At 40.5% G+C, this 25,743-nt stretch overlaps 1 protein-coding gene across 2 annotated transcripts; it reads left to right on the top strand.

The window, feature by feature from the left end:
- The first annotated feature begins 743 nt into the window (after positions 1-743).
- parga (poly (ADP-ribose) glycohydrolase a) lies at positions 744-25,303 on the top strand. 2 transcript variants are annotated; one of them, XM_071480542.1, is made up of 18 exons: positions 744-904; positions 1,527-1,586; positions 1,786-2,448; positions 2,585-2,717; positions 3,375-3,497; positions 3,632-3,712; positions 4,221-4,295; positions 8,160-8,252; positions 9,583-9,737; positions 12,809-12,888; positions 13,004-13,064; positions 14,088-14,163; positions 16,746-16,893; positions 20,924-21,002; positions 21,134-21,242; positions 21,813-21,918; positions 23,216-23,344; positions 24,082-25,303. In XM_071480542.1, the coding sequence occupies exons 2-18, from the start codon at positions 1,564-1,566 to the stop codon at positions 24,261-24,263; spliced, it is 2,316 nt and encodes a 771-aa protein (XP_071336643.1). In that variant the 5' UTR covers positions 744-904; positions 1,527-1,563; the 3' UTR covers positions 24,264-25,303. The 2 variants fall into 2 exon arrangements, with proteins under 2 accessions (XP_071336643.1, XP_071336642.1); XM_071480541.1 differs by having other exon boundaries at positions 765-904; positions 1,530-1,586.
- The last annotated feature ends 440 nt before the right edge of the window (positions 25,304-25,743 follow it).

Here is a 25,743-nt window from a genome sequence, read left to right as displayed (position 1 = left end):
ATATATAAAAGAGGAAATTTTATTTTGTTTAAACCAAAAAATAAGAACACGATCAATAGTGTCTTGTCAGGGATGGATTACCAGCCGGGCAAAGTGGGCAACCACCTAGAGGTCCCCAAAAGTCCCAGGTTTAAGGTTTACTGCATATCATTTAGGTCACCCAAATGCAACTAGATAATCTTTAAGACCAACATTGTTATAGTTTATATTGGTTGTTGTAGGGTTGTGTTTGATCATATTGCTTAAATTTTTTTCTGTGTTAAGTAATTAAAATGAAACAGCTGGGGAAAGGTGGAGAACTGTAAACCTGAAACCAACAATACATCTGACAGTTATTTTCATTTTGGTTAATCCTTTATTATATCAAAGAAATGTTAAAAATAACTAACATTTTCAAATTGCTTGTTTTGTTGGCATTTTTGCTTTAAAAAATTGCCCAACTCATATTAAAGCATCTATTTGAACAATCAACTTGTCACTTCAGCTCTAGAGTACTGGTTGGTTTAATAATAAAACAAACGAAGTCTTAATAAATTAATTAATAAAATCTTAATAGATACTTGAATAGATACTTGATAACTTGCAACTTTACTGTTTTACACTATTGAGTTACAACTGTTCAAGCCTCCTTAAAGGGTTGCGACAGTAAACTGCTTTGTAACCCAGTTGCTAGGATACCAATTCCCGATCCCGCCTCTTATTCCAAGGAAAAGGTTCTGATTGGTCAGAATGTTCCTGCCGTCAAGGCGAAGCGGCTGCAACAACGAAATGAAAGTGAACCAATAACTGGACGATAACATTTGGAGTGATATGTGGTCTGGAAATGAGTAGTTGCATGTAAAAATAAATATATAATTATGTAATGCATCTAACTTAGAAGTGTTACACAAAGACGGGCACGCTTGTAAGTTGTATCTCTTTGTTTCATGGAGACATCATTGCTAGCTTGATCTGGTTGAATTACGCTGGTGATACCTACAATCATGAAAGCTAATAGCTAACGTATTGATTATTAGCCAATCAAAGCTAAGTTAGCTCAAGATGACTTGGTATTTTACCTACAGGACGTGTTCGCATTGAGGCTGTGAGCGGAGCAAATCCATCAGAGATATTACTTTACCACTAATAGCCGAGTAATAATTGTATACCGTGATGGTAACGTCAGGAAAAAACCTCTAAGGCTGGTCAGCCAGCTAGCTCATTGTAGGTTTGCCGAGCGTGTGTTGCAAAAATGAATCTGAAACCTGAGGCAAGGGGCTGAAGTGAAAGCTGAAGCCACTGTGTCTGAAAGCCTTTTACTGGGCTGCTCACTGCCCAGCCTCATGAGCCGAGCAGGGGGACCGAAAATATATCTTCAAGTTTTACTGGCTGTCCTCACCAAGACTGAGTACAGCTTCCTCTAAGACCAGACATAAACAAAACTTTATATAAGACCAGAGACACCACCGTGATTTGTAGCTGTAGTATAATTTTGGGTGAGAAAATCTCGCAGCTTTTCAACATCTGGCTGTTTTTTCTTCCTTAAGCAGCTGTCTTTGATTCATCTTGTCTGACCTGTTAAAGATGGATGAAACGATGGAAAGAAGGTAAGCCAGCGTGTGCTCAAGCTTTTTGTTCATATTTCTAACTAAAGTAGGAGTATATGAGTATAGAATATGCTTGTTAACCAGATGGTGTACAAAGTGCACTTTTGGAAAAGGGCAGATAATGAGCTCATAAAGATAGACTTTGTAGACTCACCCTGCTGACAAAGCCTTCTCTCGCTTTGTTGTCTTTCTGTTGCAGTGTGACTGCTGAAGTCAAGCCAGAGGGTGTAAAGAATGACGCTCCACAAACAGAATTGACAGATGGAAAAGATGAACTCTTTTGTGGACCACAAAAATGTGACACTTCAAAAGACTCTGTGCCAACAGAGAGCACACAAGACGACATAGCATCTCAGAATTCAATGGACTGTGGGTCTGCAGGTGGGCTGGAGGAATCTGGCCTTGCTGGCACCAAGAGTAACACCGCTCAGACACACTGCTCTAATGGACAGAAATCTAAGAGGCCCAGTTCACCTGGCCCCCACCCTGTTAAAGCAACCTGTGTTGATACACACTCTCCAAATCCAAAACTCACCCTCTGTCTTAGTCTCAGTCCCAGGAAGGGTGTAAGTACACCCAGTGATGTGGAGATGCTGAGTCCTGACAGTCCCATCTCTAAAACCATGCCCAACAACTCTGCAGACAAGGACCACGATGACAGTGCTTGTGCAGAGGAGTCAGGCTTTGCAAAGGCTCAGATAGTGGAATCTCAGCAGTTTGTCAGCGACTCTGACACTGGAAGTTTGGCTAAAGGAAGAGCCCATCTGGTTGCCATAGGGGCCGAGGATGCTGAGGTAGCAGATTGCTCATCTAATATGAGCCAGGACTTAATTAGAAGCCAACCAGGTGCAACTTTTGAAAGGTACTTGTGAACACTTTCACTTCTCTGTACCACTTTTTGTCCTTTTTAATAAGTGAATCATTCTTCCACTATGCTCACAGTGTCCTTCGGTAACAGTGTGGTATACTGACTTGTTCTGTGTTTTTCTTCTGCACAGTATTTCTTTTGCATTGCATAACACAGACAAAGGATGGATGGGGACACCCATAGATGAGCTGAACAGAATGCCACAGTGTGCCCCCCCTCTGTCACACCTGAAAGTAGTGCCTAACCACACTGTCACAGTCAGGGTGAGTCAACAGCCACTTGTTTGTGTGTGTCTGTGTTTGTATGTGGTATGTTGTGGAGAATACTGCAGTCACAAACGTATTGTAGATGTAGGTCTGACTGGGCATTGTGTGGCAGGACTACTCTTGATGTAAAAAAAAACAAGATAGGGAAAAGGGAGTGTAAAAAAGTTGTTGTGTAAATACAGACACAAGGGAATGAGGAAGAGGGATGCAGTGCTGGGCAGGGTGAAGTCATCCTCCATGATCCCCTCAGGGCCTCTTGTCAGTAAAGCTCCAATCAGACTGTGTCCTCCACTGCTAGTCCCACAGGAACCATGTCAGTGCTGGTGTGTAGCTACTACTTGCACCGAGGCTAGACTGTGCCCATCACCCCCTACATCACAAAAATTATATTCAATTTTTAATTACCATTTTAAGAAAATCATACCGCTAAAAACAAGACAGCTTTCATTTGTTTAGTCAGCCAGCACAGGAACATGTCAAGCTTGTATGGTTGTTATCTATGTATTCAACTTCAAAATAAGGTTCAAAGTATTGCAGCACACGTCATTTTAATAAGCTAAGAGAAAATGGTTCTGTCAGCCACCATTGCTCTAAAAACAAGAGTAATCTGTAAAGACATTTGGTTTCCCCTCCCATTTCTTTTCCCTGTTACAGACAGATCTCCTCAGGGAGGGAGAGGTCACTGTCCCATACCCCACCAAGTTCAAAGATGCGTGGGATGATGTATCAGTGAAGATGCCCTGCTCTGAGAAGAACCTGTTTCCTATGGAGACTGAGGTAAACTAGTTGTAGTTCTGCTCTTTAGCTGCATCACGACTGTCCATCAAACCTTGCTGATGTGATATAATACGAGGTCAATTGCTGTAGGAACATCGTACTAAAAGCAATATGTCAAATGTTGTGTCATATAGGATGGAGGTGGTGTCCAAAGTCGGTGGGACCTGATCCATACTGCCTTGCGGGGAGGGTTCAAAAGTTCTCTGGATGTTAGGGTAAAACATCTTTGCTCAACATATTTTATGTCCACACTTAGATAAATCCAAACTTGTTTCACATGAGATGGAACGACTTGCATTCACACTTCCAAGATTTCAGTGAGGACTCTTTATGTTAGCAAACAATAGAATCGTGCATTACCTCTAAACATTACTGCAACACAGAGTTGAACTTGTCTTTAGTCATTGTAATAAAATTGGAATGTGCCTTTCAACCAGTATCAGGCTTATTTGGCCAACATATTTTTGATTCTGGAGAATTTTATGCTCATACATAATTCCAATTAAACTCTCACAGCAGTTTCAGTCGAACAAGACTAATTCCACAAACAGCCACATGGTGGCAGAGTTTACATCAATTATAACTGGTTATGTTGTGCATTGACAGAAGACTTTAAATCGAATCTATTTTGTGAATTAAAATGCCATTAATTTGCAGCCATACTGTTTTTTTTATGTATTTAAAATTAGTCTTCTATTAATAACTCCCAGTTCTCCTCTTCAGGATGCAATATTGAGATACAACACAACCCATGCAAAGAAATGGGACTTCACTGCCCTGAACCTTCTTTGCACAGAGGTAAGCAGTCTTGGACTTGTACATAAGATAAAGTAGGAAGATTAAGATGATTTCCCTAAAGCATACTGACCACACATGTTTCTTTGCTGAAGATGGAGCATATTAAGTTTGGGGAATGGTGAACATCATTTAAAGAAACACAGTACTTTTACTTACTACAGTAAGTTTTTATTCTAATTTCTTAATTTTCTACATAACAGCCTTTCATATTTGTAATTTAAGAGAATTGACATGCAAATAAACATTTCATCAGTGAAATACAGCCAGTTCTGTGCGTGACAGTTCTGTAAGTCAGCTTTCCCCTGTAGAACTTTCTCTTGAAGGGACTGACAGTGTTTATTTAACTCAACATAATTACCCATGTCTTTAAAATGTACCTTAATGAAGAATGAAGCTAGAGTTGTTAGAGTGAGGGGAGTCTGCTCTCGTCTGTTTGGCTGCAAGCCCATCCGTGTGCGTCGTCCCCTCCCATTACCTGGGAGTCTCACAGGAGCAAATATGCATCATACAGTTAGGACAGATGAGCACAGAGCATGACGACAGCAGCTGTTGCAGGTGAACCAGGGGATTGTCTTTCTTGCTTTCTTTCTTTCTTTCTTTCTTTCGTTCTTTCTGTCTCCTTCCTCCTTTTTTTTTTTTAACACTCCTTATGTTCTGTTCACACAGTTAAGTACAGTAATGACATACCTGGTGTTATATATAAACTCTGTTATGAGATTAATTATTAAAACTGTTTCATAAAGTTAACCAGTTTTATGCATCTAGTATTTCCAAGTAATCACTTGTTTTGCAGACACCCTCTCATAAAATGTTGCACATACAGTATGAGTAGTAATGTCTGTCTACTGACAGTGTATCTGTTGGAAATGAGTCTTTGTAAAGACTCCGTTCCCACCTAAAGTGGCCAAAAATAGAAGCCAGACTATTTGAATAGATAGAAAATTGAATTCAGTTTAAAGTGTAATTTGGTTATGAACATTTAGTAAATTATGTGGTTTATTGCCAAATTCTTTCTTAGGTAGTAGATGGTCTTGGTCAGGGCCATTAGAAACAAGATCATTATCCTAATGGACTTCTTACAATTAAGTGGGAGTATTTCATACTTATTACAGTCCAGTCAGATTGATATTTGAACCTGATGTCCATCCCTTCTCATCAGTGATTACTCAGCTGAATTCAGTCCATTTCGAAATGGTCTTTTTTATCCTCCTCTCTGAAATAATTTCTTAGAGTAGCCCAATGCAGAGAGCTCGGCAGATCAATATCCGCCTGAGCCTTTTTATAGCTTCATCCAGATTAATTAAACAGACCCATTAAATCTGTAAGGATGCTAAGCAAGGCCAACAAGAAAGTTGCCCTTCCAGGAGTCTATTGCGTCAGCAGCTCCAAGTGTCCATTCACTGCCCTGGGCTACAGTAGCCCCCCCAAATTTCTTTGCTGCTGATGCGTTTCGCAAGGGAGGGCAGTGCTCACAGAATAAGGGCAAGTCAAGGTTTGAATGCCAAAAGTTAATGGAAGCCAGCAATTCATAATATGCACAGTCAGTGGCACATGGGAATGGATACGTTGCTACAGATACAGAGTACCTACTGGTCACCACTATTTTCTGTCATTTTAATGTCTATCTGTTGATGGATGAAGTGTGAGGGAGCATTTGCAAACACTCACACCAGCAGCAATGATTAACAGCTGCCATTCCACAGCAGACATGCATCATCCAAAGTAATTTATCCTTGACACACAGTCTAATGTAGTAAAGAATCGCATGAGCTGAGTTTTCAGCCATTCACTGGTGGGCCATCCACATAGATTTGAAATTGACAGAATGCATTGTACTGCTTCTCTGCTCACACCTTTTTTTTTTTTTTTTTTTGCCTGCAGTTTGTTGTGAGTTTGAATCCTAACTGTTGCACTCCTCAGCCAAGAACACCTAATTAAATCTGGAGCAACATTTGTGCAGCACTGGGGTAATTGTCAAGAGGTACATTGCCCCTGGGCCAGTGATTGACACTCTGCTCAACGTGTAATAGCCATAGGGGGAAAAAAAAGGGTTATACAAATTAGGTCTTGTCTGCAAATTGTCTTTGCGTTTCTCCCCTGCCAAATGAAACTGTCACTGTGTCATTTCCTGATGAACGTCTCAGGGCTGAGCAGGAAAGCGGTCCAGGAGTAAGTACAGCTGATGTTCCAGTAATACATGAACGTTCGGCAGCAAGACAACAACATACTCTGTCCCTTTCAGTTTAGTGTTTTTGTCGCTCATGTAGCTTCTATCGCTCTCTCTCTTGCATGATTTTAAAAATTAATCAAATGTGCTCAGAAGACCTCCCGATAAAAGAACATATAAAATTAAGATGTGCTTAGTTTGAGCTGCCAGGAAAAGAAAATAACTTGTAAAGACCAGAATGAATGGAAGATCAGAGTGTAATCCATCATTAGTCCTGTGCAGCAGTAAATCTGGACTGTCCTGCTGGAGCTCAGTCTGTCATATGTATTGATGTGAAAGGTAGAGTTTGTGTGTGCAGCCCAACCCATGTGTTACTGCTGTGGCCGGCTGCTGTAGCTGTGGGACGGCTGGCGGATCATCTTTCTACCCTCATCCTGCTGCATCACCAACTACCATCTATTAGTCCCACAGGAGCGCTTTATGATGTCTGCCAGCTCATTACTTCTGACAGCATTTAGTCAGACCTGCTCTGCAGCCATATAAATGCCCTCGGCCAAATCACCCACCAAAGACTTCCCGCTGAAAATCAAGCAACCCTGCCACTCTCTCCACAATTGCTCGTTTGCATTTGCTCCAGAAGGTCCATTTAATCAGCACGAGTTCCCCCTGCTTACCTTGATAGAATAAGGCAAGTGATTGATGACAGTGACATTCGAAGCCAATACACTCATAAGTGATTGCGTTGTAAATCTGGGTCTATGATGGAATAACTGGGTGTTTATTTTAGAGGGACTTGCAGATGGATGCTGAGGTAAGCTATAGGCTGAAGTATGGATGCCTCGGCCGTGGCGGGCTTGCTCCTAGATTGATGGTAGTTTCCTCTGAAACAGGTTCTGTGTAGTGAGCAGCTCTGCAGCATTTCTGTTTCTTCTTTCACCGCTGAAGTGTTGGGATTATTGATATCTGAGGAGTGGGAGTTCTCCCTATAACCTTTTCTTGTTGGATATGAGAGAACTGTCCTTAGATATTGGTTTCTAGTATTGGGTTATGGTCTCAGACTCACTGCTTAACTGTTATTACACCATTTAAACTTCAAGTAGTCTCTTGCTCCTTATGTACTTCCTGTCTCTTTGTATGAACAAGACAATGATAAATGCTGAAAGAAATTATTGAGAAATTAAAGGTGAAAAGGAAATTGTATTTTGAGCTTTCACATGTCATTTTATTTCCAGTTGAAACAGGACTGTAAAAAGGGATAATTGTATGATGATAGTAATATGTTTATTATAGTATTTTCATAAACCTACCTGTATGAGGTATCGCTGAACCCACAGGTTTAACAGAAAATGAGAGTAATGTCATTTGAATGTAAAACAAATAATTATTTTTGAAATATATTTGATGGATTTTGTGATATGAACTATTAATTAACAAGATAACATTGATTAAAAAAGACAAAACATTTTTCATATGCTTGTGACTTAAATATTTTTGTGAAATTGACTTTTTACTTCACATTTTGGTTGGAAAAATTGATGGTGTTACAAACCAGTATGTCACTTCAGATCCCACCAGTCACTCTGACTGCTGGCTCTGAGTTACTGCCTGCCTAACTAGGCAGTTGGCTCCACAGAGATATCCCATTTAACAATAGTCCTGCCGTTGTATCTCTTTTTTTTTCCCTCCCTTCTCTCCAGTGTCTTGAGCATTGTGAGGTACAACACCTGTTTGAGGTCATTTTACCTGAGATGGTCGACCTGGCACTCAGTGCTCCTTGTCTCTGCACGATGGTAAGTGCAATGTCCTATTTTTGAATATGTGCATTGTATGTTTAAGGGGGTTGCAGGAGTTGTGTGAATAAACTTAAAGGTGGACTGTTGCATTACAGTTGGTAGTGGGTTTAAAAAAAAATCAAGAGTTCACCAGTGTTGAGGTACATAGGAGGAAGGCTTTGCAAGTTTGCAGTCAGCGGGGATGGCACGAGTTAGATGGTACATGTTGTACAGGATGAGCTCATAAGTTACAACTGCTAGATAATGAATGCCCCTTTTTGGCTCACATCAAGAACTGCTTCATTAGAAAAGAGGAGTGGAAGAGGAGAGGTCTGTCTCATGTCCTGTCATCCAGCCGATGTGTTATGCTTGTGCACTTAAGAAAACTCCTCTTACTTTTTGCATTCGGTGCTCCACTAAACTGGAACTGGTTCTGAATTTTAAAATTAAATCTATTCCTTTGGACCGCCACACCAGCCATTCCTCCTCTGAGCAGTATATTTTGGGAAACAGGGTTTGATATCATCCTCATCAAACCTCAGAGGCCCCTTCATTTTATTCACATTTAATGGAGCTGATCCATGTCAGATCTTTTAAATGTCATCCCCATTTGTCTTCATTTTTGTTCTCAGTCATCAATTATAGCAATGCAAGAATTTCAAGATTGGCATTTTTGTAATTCACTTATCTATATCATAGTATACAGTTTGATTCAATAAAGTTAATTCAGTTCCCACTCTGGGCAGGATAGGAAAATCCCTCTAGTTGTTATTGGAGACAGAAACCACAGGCAGAGGATAATAAGTCCTAAGTTCTTACTAAAGGAAAGAACTTCTGGCACAGATTTCACCTCAGAATCATTTGTAGTCGTTGGATAATGAAGCTTTCTGACTCTCCGTTTTGTTTTGCAGTATTAAGCATCAAGGCTAATGTTTATGTGTGTGTTATTAGAGCTGGTATTGATCTGCTAACTGTGCAGCCTTGGGAGGCTCTTTAGCCCTAATCAGTGAAGATGGATGGGCCCCGTGTGTCTGACTGAACGAACCTGGGGGAGAACAAGAAAACCAGGACCTTAATTACTACCACCATTTACCTAATGGAACTCTCCTTGTCTCTTCTGTGTGCTAGATTGCTAAACTAATTATCTACCCCCATTAGCCTTCAGACCTACAGTATCGCACCCACGTAACCTTGTATGTTTCTGCAGCATCTGTCCTTGTGTCCCTACATTTCTCATTCTGATTCCCTGCCCATCAGATTTTGTCTCTGTGCTTTGACTCCACCTGTGTTTTGATTGTGATCTCAGTCTCTTTTTTTCTTCTCCTCCGTCTTTTCTTTCCTTTTCCAGCCAATCCCCCTGCTGAAGTGCAGGATGAACCATTCCCTGACTCTGTCTCAGGAGCAAATAGCGTGTCTTCTGGCCAACGCCTTCTTCTGCACATTCCCCCGACGCAACTCCCGCAAGTCAGAGTACTGCAATTACCCTGAGATCAACTTCTACAGGTAAAAAAAAAGGCACACAGTCCCCTGCAGGAAACTGGAGAGACACAAAACAGTGATGAGTAGCCCAGTGGAGTAATTGAATGAGCTGCGGTTGTTAGTATTTTATTTACAAAATGAGATTTGCCCCTTGAGTCCTTCACCGAGTCTCTTTGTAAGACATTACTTTAAGCAGGAATAGATCTCAGCAGACCCAGATATTGATCCACAGTTACCCTCACTGGTCTGAACGCTTCAAGAAGAAGCTTACTATGCTGTCGGACAGGAGCATGATTGTCCTCACTGGCATCCTTACACCTTGTTCCATCCCTCAGTGATTGTGGAACCTGTTGACCAGGTTTTATTGGAATAAAAACAGGGTCAGGGTTTCTCCCAACATTTTCAGAAGTGTTCTTTCCAGTAATTGGGCATCATACACATTCAAAGATTGTGTATTATTTTCATGATTAAGCACAGTTATCTCTTTTAATCTGCTCCAGTGGCTCTGTGGTGACTGAGAAAAGTAAACTGATTTCCATAAGGGGGCACTACTGCCTTGAAAACCCCTAATAGATGAATCCTATGTTGTTGTTTTTTTTAAGCTTCTGCTTCTTTAGTGAGTGTCCAGTAACTCCAGTGTCATTCACATTTACTTAAATTTTTTTTTGATTGCATGCAATGGGAGTCAGAGTCACAGCTTATTGTGTCTCATTTGTCTTTTGTCAAAGACCATATTTATGTGCTTTTTTTTTTTAAATAGTTGTGCTCTTACACTGTGTGCTGTAACTGTCCCTGTCAAACTTATAGACCTGAGGACTGTGGGCAGAGAATCTCTTTGCGCTCCATGTTTTTGTTATGTCTTTGTGTGTGGGTGGGACATTCAGAGGAGTAGGAGTGTTAAATTGGTGTCCTCTGGTTCTGCCTACTCAGAACCAGTGGTCTGGTAAGAAAGCCTCAGAGGGCTAATTGAAACAAATGGTTTGGATAGAGTGTTTTAAAGTGCACACCTGTCTTATCTCTCTCTGGTCTCTCATAATCTTGAGGTGTCACTTTACTTGAAAAGGAGGGAAATGATGCATGAATGCGGTCGTGCCCGCTGAAGTACACAGCCTTTGCTCTGCTGGTGTAAGGTGCAACAGACAGCAGCAGAAGGTGAACAAGTACCACACTTAGGTTTTCTATTCTCACGTTTTTCTGGATTATGTCTTTGTTAATGAGGTTCAGCTTGTTCTCTGCTGGAAAAAGACCTCGGTGATGTTATTTATCTTGCTTTGTTCGTTCTGCTCAAGACATTTGATAAGATGACGTTCGGCAGATGTCGAATCTGGTGGGAATTTTTTGGACACTTACATCTTGATGTATTTTTGCCATAGCTGATGACAGACAGAAAGTTGAGATGTTGTTTATGGGTGAGGTGGGGGTGGAGTTATAACATGTATGGACTGTAGGCACATGTGAATACACTGGGAATAGTTCAGATAGTGTATTTCTTTGATGATCTTCTCATTAGTGATATGTGTAATAACTTCCGGTGCTGTTGCCTGGCATACTGGAGATGTCGGTTTGGTAATACCTTATTATGATAGGACTCTTTGCAGAACATGAAGGCTAGGTTTAGTAGTATATAATTTTGCTATTCCCTGCAATCTGCATGGGCCCTAACTGCTATTCAGAGTCTAATTAGCCATCTGCTCTTCCCTGGGGGTTGAGCAGTATTATTTTATGAATCCCAGGCACAGTCATATTGATTATCTGTGATTTGGTCCATATTCCCTCCTTTAACTCCTTCATTTTATCTGAACCACAATCGTATTCTCACAATCAGTCATCTGTGTGCATGATATCTGCCTCCACATCAAATGCCAGTGGCAGGCTAAGTGAAGAGGCCTCTGTAATAACGTAAGCATTGATCCCAGTTGCAGGGCTGGCTGTTTGGGACCCATGCCAGCACTTGGTTGCAGACACTTGGGCCTGCCTTAACTATCAGCATGTCTGCCTGCAGCAAAATACAGAAAGGAGCAAGAGAAAAAAAAAGTCTTGGTGTTTCTAAGAAGATGAGACAAGACGAGACAACCAGTGCAGTCTGAAATGGGCCCTGGATCGTTACTGGCCCTCCTTTTCCCCCCTTAATTGCGGGAGTGTCCGTCACTTTGCTTATCGGCTACAGTAGCGCTCTGTCTTGGACGAGCAGAGCAGCAAGCAATCTGCTGATTGCTGTTTTGGCAGAACTGTCAAGGTTTGTCCTCTGTTAAGTGATGGATAGATTCAAGGGGGAGGAAAGAAGGCAGGAGACTTGTCTCTTTAGCTTGTGTTCTTCTCTGTTTGAGAAGAAAATGACATGGGAAACCTGTTTAACAATTTAGTCAGCAATGAAAGCTCATTACTAAGAAATAAATCCTCTTTTTTTGTTTGTACACTGACTGACCGGGCGATGGCCTGTCTCATTTAGGAGAAAATAGCTTAATTGGTAATGGTGAAACTGTCAGATACCTTGTCCCCTGATGCACTTTTATACAGTAGATAAGAACCAATAATTACTGTGACTATCCTTGAAAATGAAAATTGCTGCAATGTGTTTCGTAACTAAATCCTTCTTAATTAGTTGCTCTTCTGTCTTCAGCAGGTTTGATTTGTGGTTAGAATGGAACTCTCACCCTCATCCTCCAGATTAATGCTGAACTGTGATTGGTCATCAGCTCAGGTTGCTTTTAATGGAGGGAGAGTACCAGTATGGGGTAATTTAAGCTGTCCACCTAAGGCTCTCTCTCTTTCTTTCTCTCTCTCTCTTACTCTCCCTCCCTCCCTCCTTCCCTACACCCTAGTTTTTATGGTAACTCTTAAGAACTGAAACAGGGCCTCAGGCAGTGCCATTGTGTGAAGGATGGAGGTAGATGGGAGAGACATCGTCCCAGTTTGAAAGCTCAGCCTCACTCATGACATGCCGTAGCATGGTTCTGCAGTGAGCTGTAGATAATGACTCTGAGTCAAGCGTTAATGTCCCTCATCTGCTTAAATGTTACACATCATTTGATTTAATACCCATAAAACTGTATTTCCAGTCAAATTAGTTAGCATTTTCTTTCTTTCTGTTTCAGGTTATTTGAAGGTTCTTCGCCAAGAAAGATTGAGAAATTGAAAACTCTGCTGTGTTACTTCAGGAGAGTCACACAGACCAGTAAGCATTTAAAAATGCCCCATGTGATGTTGCAGCAATTGTTTCCCTTTATTGCTCTCAATGTTTTTCTGTTGATTATAATTTTTTGATTCTGTTTTTTTCTCTTTTTTTCAAGAACCCAAGGGCCTTGTTACATTTACAAGACAAACCCTGAACAATCCTCCAAACTGGGAAAGGTAATATTCTCTGTTCTACTATGTTATGAATTTATAATTTACTGACCTGAATTTAAAATAGAATAAATAGATTTTTGTAATAACCCACACACACAGTAAGCTGATTTCTTCTTCAAAAAGTGTCACATATTAAATGGCATTATATTTTGGGTCAGTAAATATTCTTTTCATTTGGATAGATAGATAGATAGATAGATAGATAGATAGATAGATAGATAGATAGATAGATAGATAGATAGATAGATAGATAGATCGATCGTTGAACTGTGTTGCCCACAGAAGAGAAACAAATTAAAACATAAAAATCAATTAAAAGTCCAATGAACAGCTTGATTGAACAAATCTGACTTGATTTAACATTGTCTCAGTGAACTAATTAATAACTAGACAGACAATATCTTGTCTTTCTTTGCTGCTGTGAGAGACCTTGCTGGAAGGATAAAATGATGGCCACATTGTGCTGTGGGACGGCTTTTTAGCAGGCAGGATTGTGGGACTGAATTGCGACAAATGCAGATGAATTGTTGTGGAAAGACCTGAGGCTGAAGTGGCGGTTTATATTCCATCACGACAGTAGTTCAAAGCTTACCATTAAGCCGACAAGGGTATACACAGCAGAGACTGCCCTGATAAAGCTCTGGTTTGAATCACAGTGAAAAGGGACGATAAAGTATTCACAGATGCTTCACAAATAGTCCCCATCCAACTTCACAAAGCCTTGCTAAACCCACCAGAAAGCAGTTTCCTGGGTCCTGCATGTTCATTCATGCCCAGTCCTTTAAACAAATGTTAATTCATTTAGGACAGTTGCTGTAAGGACCTCACATCAGAGCTAGAACGCTTTCTTTCCCACCTCTTGAATTTTTTTACTACACACAGTCCACACTTTGCCGAATATCCTGTTTTAGAACCTGTGCACAAGGGGAATCTTTCCACATTAGAATATGGGTCTGGAGTGCTACTTTGCTGGAATGAATAACTGAAAGTTTTGCAATCTCTCTTTTTTTTTTTTTTTTTGTCAAGCTGTCAGACTCAGCTGACGCGCCTACATATCACTTGTGAGGGGACGATTGAGGATGATGGATACGGGATGCTGCAGGTAGGAATTGCTTTGCAAAAGTTATTCAGTTAGATTACTCATTAGTTATTTAACCTGGCATAATAAAAATGAGTAGACCTGTCAGTGTCTCCCAATCACTGTAAAAGCCTTGTTTCTTTTTGTGAGAATGGCGCAACAAACTCAGTGTCAAGATTGTTGGATGAGAGTGTCAGATTTGATGTAGCATGCCCCGTTTTGCTCTCGGTGGTGTGGTCAGACCTGACAAACATGACTCTGACCATCACTGTGCCTTCCCTCTAGCTTATAAAAGCAAAGAGACTCCACTGCTTGTCTGAGCAGTAGTCCAGTATCTTCAGCTCAAAATCAGTTGTGTAATTTTTTTTTTTTGCATATGTGAAGGTTATTAGATCTCTCTCTGTCTGCATTGATTCACCCCATCTCCTCACTTGCATCAGTGTTCCAGCGGCTGGTGCCTTTTTTTTTTTTTTCCTAGTTGACAGCTGATGTATACACATGAGTAGCTAAGAGGGGCAAGGGGCGAGGAGAGGACCCTAGGGTGGGGGATGAGGGAGGAGGTGGTGTATGGAGAAAAAGATGAAAAGGGTGAGCCATCTCACTGCGGCGACCCAGTGGGCCGGGAGTCCTGCAGGGGGATTGATGGCTACCTCACCAGGCTGGGCACTGGCTGCGTGTTGAGTTTGGATAGGGCAGAGTGGGCTGTCATTCTGTCAGGAGGTGAGATTTAAGGGTGAGGGGGGGTGGGGTTAAGAGTGATCCGGTGAAGGAGGTGTGGAGTTGAGGGACTGGTTAGAAAACATACACATGCACATACAAACACACTCACTGTCACACAGATTGACGTAGCTGTGGGCCAGTGAGCAGAACCCTCACCCCTGACGGGCCGTTTAAATAGCAGCATTGTGATTGAATGGACTCTCCTCTTATCCACGCCACAAACACAAGGAGTGAGCTTACTCACCATGAAGCTCCAGTATCACATTAAAATATTTCCTATATCAAAACAGCAATCCCAGATATAACCACAGGGTGCTATATTTCTCGAGTGATCTTATCAATCGTTCTGAGTTTAATTCTTCGTTCATTTAATAATGTTACATTCACTGAACTTGAAACCATAGAGCCTGCAGCCACACCAGCAGCTCGGTGAGGCTGTACTCAGCTGAATGTTAGTCGTTTTGCAGATATTTGGTCATATTGGTCAATATTTGACGTTTGATGATGGCGTTAGATGACAAGTCCAGAGATCACCAACGTGATCACAATTTATGCTGGTGGGCGGACATGAATGTGTGTACCCAATTTTGTCGCAATCCACCTGATAGTTGTTCACAACGTTTTAGTCAAACAAACATGCCATCCTCATGGTGACACTTGTAGAAAAGTTACAGAATGACCAAAGTCAGAGGGATTCATTGTCCTTAAGCCATGAATGTTTGTAAAACATTTACTTCCAATCTGTTTAGGGAATGTTGAGATATTTCTCAGGATAAGTGAAAACTTTGACCTGCTTTTGGCACTAGCACTTAAACGTTCACCAAAATCAGTAGGAATCCTCCTCTGGGACCAAATTTCATGGCAGTCTATCCAAAGGTTGTTCAGGTATTTCAGTCAGAACCAAAATGATGGCCTTTCCAACTGAACAACATACAGAAGTTGCCATCCTTAGAGCCATGCCATGAGCTAAAAATGGCTGAAATTTGCTGACCACTTAAAGCTCTCTAGAGCTTATCTAATCTAAAATATATTTATATGGAGGTTGCATTCGCCTCTTGTCTGTAGACTATGGCAATTTATGAGAAAATTAGAGACCTGGGTTTGATTTGAGTAGATATATTTCAGTAATTCTATTTTATGGAACCATAATTATGACGCTGCTGGTTTAGAATCAAGTCCCAAAGTTTAAGATTTTAAAACCAACATCTCTCAGCGTATGGCTTTCATGGGGGATGGAGTTTCCCACACGGGTTCGTTATCGTTGTTACGTTCCCAATGTCAGATTAAAGAATGATAAATACTGAGGATAATTGAAGTATCCACTCTTTGTTTAAAAACACAGTTGGGATGTTTCTTCTATCGCTGTGGTTTAAACACTGAATAGAAAGCCCTTGCAGGGAACGCCAATAGACTTATCTCTCTCCTATATATAAAAATAGAGATGGTCACATTCAAGCAGATTTTGAATTAATGCTTTGTTCACCACTAATTGTAGATTTTATTGGCATTTAACCATCTCTTTAGATTTCATGTGTGTTGTTTTTCTACAATTTCCTGATCTGATTATTTCCAAGCAGGAAGCAGTGTTATGATCCTTAGACATTTATCTGTATTAAATGACTACAGATAATAAGGAGACACTAATGGGGTCATTTATTCAACTAATTGGAGTGACAGAAGCTGAACCTCACAGTTCCTCTCAAGTGTACTGAATGGACAGGACAAACAGAAATATATTAACACCATTTAGTCCAAATTTGTTTTGTTTTATATATGTTGTCTAGCCAATCACATCTTAGCTTTGATGATGAAAGCTGTTCAGAGGAGAACGGAGGGACTGTGCCATTTTGGGTAACTTTTATATTTATTTTCTTTAATCCCACTAGGTGGACTTTGCAAATAGGTTTGTGGGTGGAGGAGTAACAGGACATGGACTGGTCCAGGAAGAAATCAGGTTCCTCATCAACCCTGAACTCATTGTCTCTCGTCTCTTCACTGAAGCTTTGGAATACAATGAATGCCTCATCATCACAGGTACTCACCCTCAAGATCTACTTTGTGTGGCATTAAACAGACAGAAACAAACAGAATTTTACTTAGTTTTATCCATATGCTCCGTGTCTCAAATGCACTTCTATAAATTGACTCGGTGATTGAAAAATGGGATAAAACAGAAATGTGTTGCCGACAGAAGAGAAACAAATTAAAACATTAAGATAAAAAAATGTAGCAGAGTACAATAAATAGACAGTAGAGTCCAATAAATGTACTGTATGTAATAATTTATATTAAAAAAATAAGCAAACAACAATATGAACATATCAAGGTAAGCAAAGAGTTCAATTAAATAAAAATCCTTTTACAAAACAGACAGCATTTTCTATAGTAACTCGAAGTGGATAACATTGTAGAGTGATGTGGCTGAAGTGAGCGCTCTGGCTGTATCATGGCAGTAAGTCGAGCTGCATTCTCAGTGAATGGGTTGCGTTGTTGAGCCTATTCAGTGGTTCTCTCTTTGAGAGCTGACAAATGAAGAGGGTCTGGTTTGGTGACCTGAGGATTGCCTCTCTTGCTTTTTGCAAATGATTTATGTCTTGGTTTTAGCGGACCATGACCTCCAGCACACACTCTGGCTGTTAGCAACTGCATATGAAACAGATGGGTTGGGAGTTAGCACCTCTGCAGAGGCTCTTCCAGGACATACAACTAAATGTTCCTGTTGGGTTGGTCAAGGGGTGTGAGTGTCTTGGGGTGAAAAGGTGCTGAGCCTAAAGGCCAGTTGATATATATTCCAACCCCCTGGAGGTGCTGGAGGACATGATTAGGCAGGAAGAATATGGGCTGCCTTGTTTATCCTGCCGCCACTGCATCTAGATCCTACGTAAACAGCAAAATAGGAATAGGAAATACATGAATTGATGATTATTTACAATTCTTGTTGGTTCGTTTCTGTTCTTGGTTCTAAAATCACCATAACACACTTACAGAAAAAAGTAATGATACTCTCAACGGCATCTTTGTGTCTCCCACACTACACACACTACATATTAGGACAGGTTATTTATAGTTTTCCACCCAGTCAAGACTTTCAGTAACACTGGGGCTTATTTGTCCACAAGATGCTGGGAATGCAGCCATTGTAGAGCAAACAGTCTGCAGTTGCTGCACACAGTTTGGTATATTTCTTTGATGATGGTATCTACCAGTTACCATCTTGTGGATCAATAGTTACAGAAAACCAATGCATTTTGAACATATAAAGCTGAAAGAGAGGATATCTGGCTCCAGTTGTGTTGCCCCCTAATGCATTGTGCATATGTTGTGTATATTTGTATAGTGAGATATGATGATATATAGCACATATACTGAATACATCTGGTACTATCACACTGAGAATGCTTTAAATGTAATGCCACTTCAAGTCATGTGGCGTATTGGACCTTCTGTCTCCTTTATAAACCACACACATCTATGTAGCATAGAGTAAACTGGTCTTTTTTTCCTACTCTTGAGTTATTTTCTGTTGTTCATTGAGCCCTGTGTGTTTATTGGGCCCCTTTCATTTTTTTTCCACCCTGTCTTTCCATTTGGTTCAAAGGTAAATCCATTGCATTGATTCACTTGGGACTGCCCAGTTATCCTTCATTTCTCCCCTGCAGAATTACTCTATTTTTCAACCTCCAACTCACTCTGCTTCGGTCAACCTGTCTAAGTGTTCTGCCCTCTCACCCGCCTCCCCACCTCCTCCTCCTCTTCTGTCCATCCTACCATTTTCCTGCCTCTCAGCCGTGCCTCGTTCACTGCTGGTCATGAAGAAAAACACACAGAGATTAAGACCATGGAGGCATGTTCGTAATGTTGAATTCAAATTTAGCGTCATTATTTTGGTTTGTAGTGTCATTCTAATGCATTGTCCCCTCACCACATTTTGAAATTGCCTTATTTGATGACTTTTTTTAATGCCACCTTATTTAGTTAGCAAAGCAAAACAAATATTTACCATCCACTCGTCCTGTTTTGGTGTTTGAATTTCAGTGCAGTGTGAAATATACCTTCACGTTTGCCTTTGATAAAACAAGAGTCATCATTATGCTGTTTGATAAATCCATCATTTCGACATGAAGACATATAATTTAGCTTTGCGCAAATGGAAACTCATATAGAAATAGCGTTCCCAAACGTCTGCACTTTATAGATTCTGTCTGTGGAGTCTCCTTTGAACTTGTGCCCAAAAAAAAAAGATACATGGGCAAAAAAAATATGAAGAGACGAGGAGTTTACATGGTCTTATGGGTGCTCTTGGCACAATCTCTTTCTAAAACTTTTCATTACTTGTCACTTACATACTGGTTGTGAAGAGCAGAGGAGTGAATGGAAACACAAACATGCTTTCAGAGCCCCTGACCCCCACTAGAAATACCACCAAGCAAACACTGTCCATGTGTTCTTTTCTCTCAGTCAGCCAGGCGTTGTCTGTTTTGTATGGCGCCATGGCGTCTTCTGTGAAAATCCCATCTCTTGCAAGTCACCTTCAGTGGTTGGTCACCGTCCCCCTCCCTGCCTCCCATAATTCTGCTCCCCTCCCTCTTTCCCTCCTCCTCCTTTCCACTTAACTTTATTACATTTTGGACAGAAAGGAATTTATAGCCCAACTAAGGTCATTGCTCCACTAATGGAATGGGCCAGTTACGCCATATATTCATTAAAACCTTCAGAATATTCCTTCTTCCCCTCTTAAAGTACAGTCTCTGTTTCAAGATTCTTTTTATCCGTCTCCCTTCCTGTCTTTTGTTTTTCTCTCCTGTCTAATTAATCGTATTTCCCTCTCTTTAGAGGTGTCTTCGCATGGGGCTTCCAGTTTTGTCCATAGGCGTTTTCCGATCGGAAGGTAGAGGTCCACGATGTAATCTAGTGATGGAGACCTGTATGCCAGGAAGCTGTCATGTGCGGTTGCCAGAATAAATAGGATCAAAGTGAAGGATGAGGAGAATAGATCTGTTGATGGAAAAAGTGATAGGAGTGTCCTGTTGTTTGACGTTAGGAGTCGCTAGTGTTGTAGAAAGAACTTCATTTGACTGGCTGGACTCGCAATTGCGCAAGATGTTTTATAATAAATTGTCTTTTTGTTCACTTTGCCAAGGCTTTACACAGAAACTAATAATTTTTTGCCATTATTGGTTTATGTCGTCCTCCAGTACAGGCCATTAGCTTGAGTCATACCTTGAGAAAGAAAGGCATAGAAAAAAAATCATCGTCATTCCTGCTTGGAATTCAAGTTTGTTTTCCGGTTTCAGTATTGTTAGACTGTACATGCTGTACATTAAATCACTTATAAGAAAGCAAATGCAGTATTTTATTGCTGTCTTTCAACAGGTACTCTATAGAATGACATTTAGCACCGATTATGTAATACCTTTAAGTTTTTCTGGTTATGATGAACTTAACTACAAATCTCCCCCTCTCTGCTACTTGCGCTACTTTGCACATGTAACTCTGCCAGTACACACAGCAGAACCTCAAAGGCTATGTTAATCGCATTTTGAACTCCTGCTCCTCATTGAAGGGCTCTGTATCCACCTCTTATCTCATGCATAATGTATGGAGCCTTTAGTCGGCATCATTTTTAGAATTGAGCACGGCTGTATTTGTAGTGATGAACGATGAAACCCTTCGAGGTCTAACTCTGAACACATACCAGTGGAATTTAGAAAAAGACCACGGTCTAGGTAACAGAGGTGTGTTACCCTGTTACCCTCATTTATTGAATGATGCGAGCATTTTGCAAATGTGGCCAAGGTTAGCTTCTTCTGTTCTAACCATTTCTTCTTATTAAGGCTGAAAGCTTTTCATTTCAAACCCCAAAGCGGATTACTTATTAAATCAATGGCCTTTATTTATGACAATCCAATACAAGCTGATACTGTGTACTCACATGGGGAGCATAGAAAGCACTAAATTTGATTTAAGAAACAAGGCGCTGAAACAGATTTAGGCCCACGGTGTGCTCTGACTGCTGAATACTGAGTAATGTCATGTTTTCTTGACTCTCCTTCTCGTTCCGCAGGCACTGAACAGTACAGTAAATATTCTGGTTATGCTGAGAGTTACAAATGGAAGGAGAGTTTCAAAGATGAAACACCCAGGTAGTTTTTTCTCACGTGGTTCATTTTTCTTGTTTTTACATTTTAAACCCCAAATCTTTTAATTCAGTTAGAAAAAGTTGGGAGGACCTTTGTCGGTCCCATCACTCTGATTGCTTCTCTCTCATTTCCAGGGATGACTGGCAGAGACGATGTACAGAGATCGTGGCCATTGATGCTCTGAAATACAGGCACTTCTTAGAGCAGTTTCTCCCTGAGAAGATGACCAGAGAACTCAACAAGGTGAGAGAAAGATGTCCCTGTCTGTGATTTAAGAATGTATAATATTGCATATAAGCTAACTATATTTTCTCGAACAACAAACCTATTGTGAAAGATGTTATTGTCAGTATTGATAGGATAATGCTGGACATGACAGATTTTATGTTGTTTTTGACTAAAAGCTCGTGGTCGTGAACTTTGACACATTGTCAGGAATCACCTGCAAAGCTGTTAATTAAAGGCTCTGTGATCTGTAACACCATTGAATTTAGCTCAGGGCTACTCACACAGCTATTTCGTTTACTACAGTTTTTTTCTGTTGAGGAATTAGGCAAAATACTATGCACCTGTATGCTGTGTTGTATTGCTTATGGTTTAGCCTGAGGCTCACACTTAAACATCATTACTTCTGCTTTTTGATGTCCTGCCCACATTAAACCCACCAAACTAAAACCGTCACCACTATATAAATCTCACACACTCTTTATTTAATTTGAAATTCTAATATATAGTCCAAAGAGATTTTAGAAAAATTATTGAAAAAAAGGTTCTCTTGTCTTCTTACTCCCCACCTTCACTTCCTCCTCTCAGGCGTACTGTGGATTCTTCCGAAATAACGCCAACAGCAAGCACCTCTCTGCAGTAGCCACAGGCAACTGGGGTTGTGGAGCTTTTGGTGGAGACACGCGCCTCAAAGGTATCGTTGGCTGAATTAAAAGCATGCACGTAATGAAAGAAATCAACAGTTTTTCATACGTGAGAGCTTCAGCGGGAAAAACTGCGATGCTGATGCATCGTATTACTTATGTAACTGTGGATTCTCAAGCAGCAGTTAAATATCAGTAGCTCAGACAGGATCAACCACTCGCCTGCACTGGTCCTGGTCATTGAACCCCCAGTTAAAGGACACTCACATTCACACAGGACACAGCATTCATCCACTTTGGACTGTTTGGCGATGTTGGTCTCTCTCAAACCCCTCTGGTCAATTAGTAGCTCTCCCAGGGTGTGTCACTCAACCGTTCCTTCCCTCCCTGTATTGATCAGCTGACACACATTTATGTTTTCCATTAAAAGGGCGATTGATTACAGGGAAGGGACACCATAAATCCAGGCTGATGCAGGTCTCTGCGGGCTTACACAACATCACTCTTCATAAGCAGGAGCCCCTCACTGTCCCCTTGAGTACACCACACCACAGATTTTTTCGCCAGTTGTATTTATAGTCAACATCTTGACACATTTTTATGACCTTTAATTTAGTTCATACTTATCATCTGACATGTTATTAAACAAGCATATGCTGTGTTATGCCTTGATTCATGAAGGCTGTGCTCCACACTATATTATGAATGCAGATGTTTAAACACTGATATGTTTATGTACAGTTTCATGTAGAACTGAAGGTGTTAATTTCCTCTGCAGCGTTCTATGAATAGATCCACTGGACTTGACAAAGTCCCTGAGGATGATATTAGCTTCCGGGGACCCCCGCCTATTAGCCTTGGAATTAGCATAGCTGGTATTTTTAGAAGGCAATAACTGTATTTTACATTAAAGTACCGGAGCTGACTTGAGATGTGGTAGTTACATAAGCCTAGGCTGTTATGTTCTTGTAAAGATTACAGACCTTTTGCAAATGATGGTTTGTTTTGTGTGTTCATTAATCTGGAATCAATATCCATTCTGTTAAATATTTAAAAGTCTTAAGACCTAATTTGCAAGGGCTAAAAGATTGAGTGCAGTTGATGAGGCTATGCTTCCAGTGGTGGATTATTTACTCTTCTGATACAAATTGCCCCGTCAGTCGTGTTCTTTCCTGCTGTAAGCCGCAGCTTGTCTGGCTTATTGACCAATCAGTTAGTTATTTTCAGTGGTCAATTACACATTTATGATTTCACTCTGAGGCTGATGGGTACTTATGACACTAATACAGTACAGTGTATTGTTGTTGCCTGTATTTCCTTTTAGCTCTCTCCTTCTCTCTTTTTCAGCGTTGATTCAGTTGATGGCTGCAGCAGAGGCCGGAAGAGACGTGGCTTACTTCACATTTGGAGATGCTCAACTTATGAGAGATGTTCATGAAATGCACACTTTCCTCACAGAGAGACAAGTCACCGTTGGTAAGACTTGGTGGCAAAACCACAGATGTTTAGTATTTTTGTTGTAGTAGCTGCAGCCACTCAGATATCACTATTTCCTCAGCCCTGCCTCTGTTGAGCTCGTACAGTAGATTACATAATCAACAGGAGCGGTGATGATATCGGCACTGTTGAGATTGTGGGGCTCTTGAGGCTCGTGCAGTTATCCGTGTTGGCATCATTATAGGGACAGTACACATAAATAACAGAACGCAGTCCATCTGTATGTTAAGTTATTCCACCTTATGGGCCATCTCTGCTCCTCAGCCCATCCATTTAGCCTCCACTGCAAAGTGGATTACTGCCTGAACTGACCCCAGCCGCTCCCCTCCCCCTCTTTTCATTTTTCTTCTGCTGACATTTATTGAAGCCTTTCAGAGAAATTCCCCTCTAGCCATCCATTTCCTAAAGTGGAGCTACAGAGAAAAAGCTCACGGCTTGTGTGTGTGTGTATGTGCGCTTGATTTATAAATGAGCCCGAACACACTTTCGTATTTTTTTGTGATTTTTTTTTTTTTTTTTTTTTTTTTTGTCTCATACAGTTTTGGTCTCTCTTGCTTGTTCTTTTACTCTCCATCTATTTGTCCTCTTTGTCTACTTTTCTCAAATCCTGTTTTTATCTCGCTCCATATTTCTTTCTTTTCTTCACCCCTGCCCCATCCTCTCCCTCTGTCTCTCATCCTCTCTCTACCCTCCCCCTCTCTCCATCACCCTCCCAGGACGGTTGTACAGTCTTTTGAACCAGTACTCCAGCGTGGTGTGTAAGAATTGCCGCACGACCCGTCCTGATGTCAGTCTCTACAGTTTCATCTACGAGACGGTCTCTTCCCCCGCAACAGCCGACACCTTGGACTCTGCAAAGGATTCTGCGATGTCGCCTGTAACACCGGACTTCCATTAACACGGGGAGAGCTGCAACTCAACCTCCCTCCGCCTGTCTCTTTGTGTAATAGAGACTCCAGGTTTAAAACCTCAATGTGCTCTCAGTCTTGTGCTTACAATCACTTTTTTCTCTCACACACACTCCCTTTAAGTTTGTGATCCCAACACACAAACTACCAAAACACAGTTTTGCCTTTCTTGCTGGTGGTATTATAGGAGCCTTGTAGTCTGCCACCAAATGTGGAAATGTTTCAGAGACTCATAGCAATAGTAAATCCTGGTTGCTGTTAGGCCTTTTCTTTACACCAAATGTGATGTGGAATTATTTTCTTTTTACATACTAATTACAAATATGGCCAAATAGTCATCATATGCATGGTTATGGACACTTTTCACTATGGATAATCCAGGACGTGATAATCTCCCCTGGTTATCTCGTCTTATATTGTGTTTGCTACTTTTTTTTTGGATGAGTTGTCTTCTCTGTTTACCATACCCGGAGCGTGGTGAGGTTCCCGAATGCAGAGAGATGATGAGATGCCATACTGTAGTCTATGCATGGGTAACATTTATTTATGGAATATTCTACCAATATATGCTGCTCTTTTATATCCTCTTAGGATGCCGAACTTCAACACACATATTGTCCTTAAGGCTTATGTTAACACGCGTGAAACACTGGTTTGAGGATCATCTTAGATGAAACAGATATTTATGGTCGTTGTCATCTTAGACCATTGATTCTATCATTTTCACACATGTTCAGTGTTAAGCACAGTACTGATACTGTATTTACTAATAAGGGGGGAGCAGATAAAGAAAGAATTGCACGCAAAATATTATTTTTGTTAATGTTTTTACTCAACATTTACTTTGGGGATGTGATTATGTTTTTTTTTTTTTGTTATTTGCTGTATTTCCTTATTGACGGTGTGGGTTCTATTTAATGATAGATTCATAAAAGCTGTAAATGTATTGCATAGTACTGTACTTTAGGTTTTTAGGTTGTACTCTTTTTATTATAATTTCTTAATTAAAGTATATCCTGTTAAAATTGTATTTCTCAGCTCAAATCAACATGATTTACTGAATAATGACCAACGGATTATAACAATACAAGCAAAACACTGACAAACTCATATGGGAACCAGCTATTTATAAATTGCAAAGCCTCTAATTCAAACATTTTAATGTTAAGTAAAAATTATATTAAGCTATTCAGCACTATTCTCAGTATGTTTCTCTACATCCTGGTAATTTAATTATTCATAAATCATCTAGAAATGACAGATTTTATTGCAGGACTGTTCCCTTCATCAGAGAGAATTCATTTCTTTTTTTATATGTGTGTTTGTAACTTTGTTTTGGCACCAGAGATTTGTCTTTTAATTTAATGAAATCATACATTATTTAATATTTGAAATGTGATTGATTTTTTTGTGATAGCACGTGTACCAAGGGCTGTCCGATAAATTTAATTCTACCTCCAAACATGCTTT

This window comes from Trachinotus anak, unplaced genomic scaffold (assembly GCF_046630095.1).
Source record: "Trachinotus anak isolate AG129_WGS33_773 ecotype Australia unplaced genomic scaffold, CSIRO_AGI_Tana_v1 ptg000007l, whole genome shotgun sequence".
Classification (NCBI taxonomy): Eukaryota; Metazoa; Chordata; class Actinopteri; order Carangiformes; family Carangidae; genus Trachinotus; species Trachinotus anak.
This window is presented reverse-complemented; position numbering and strand designations above follow the sequence as displayed.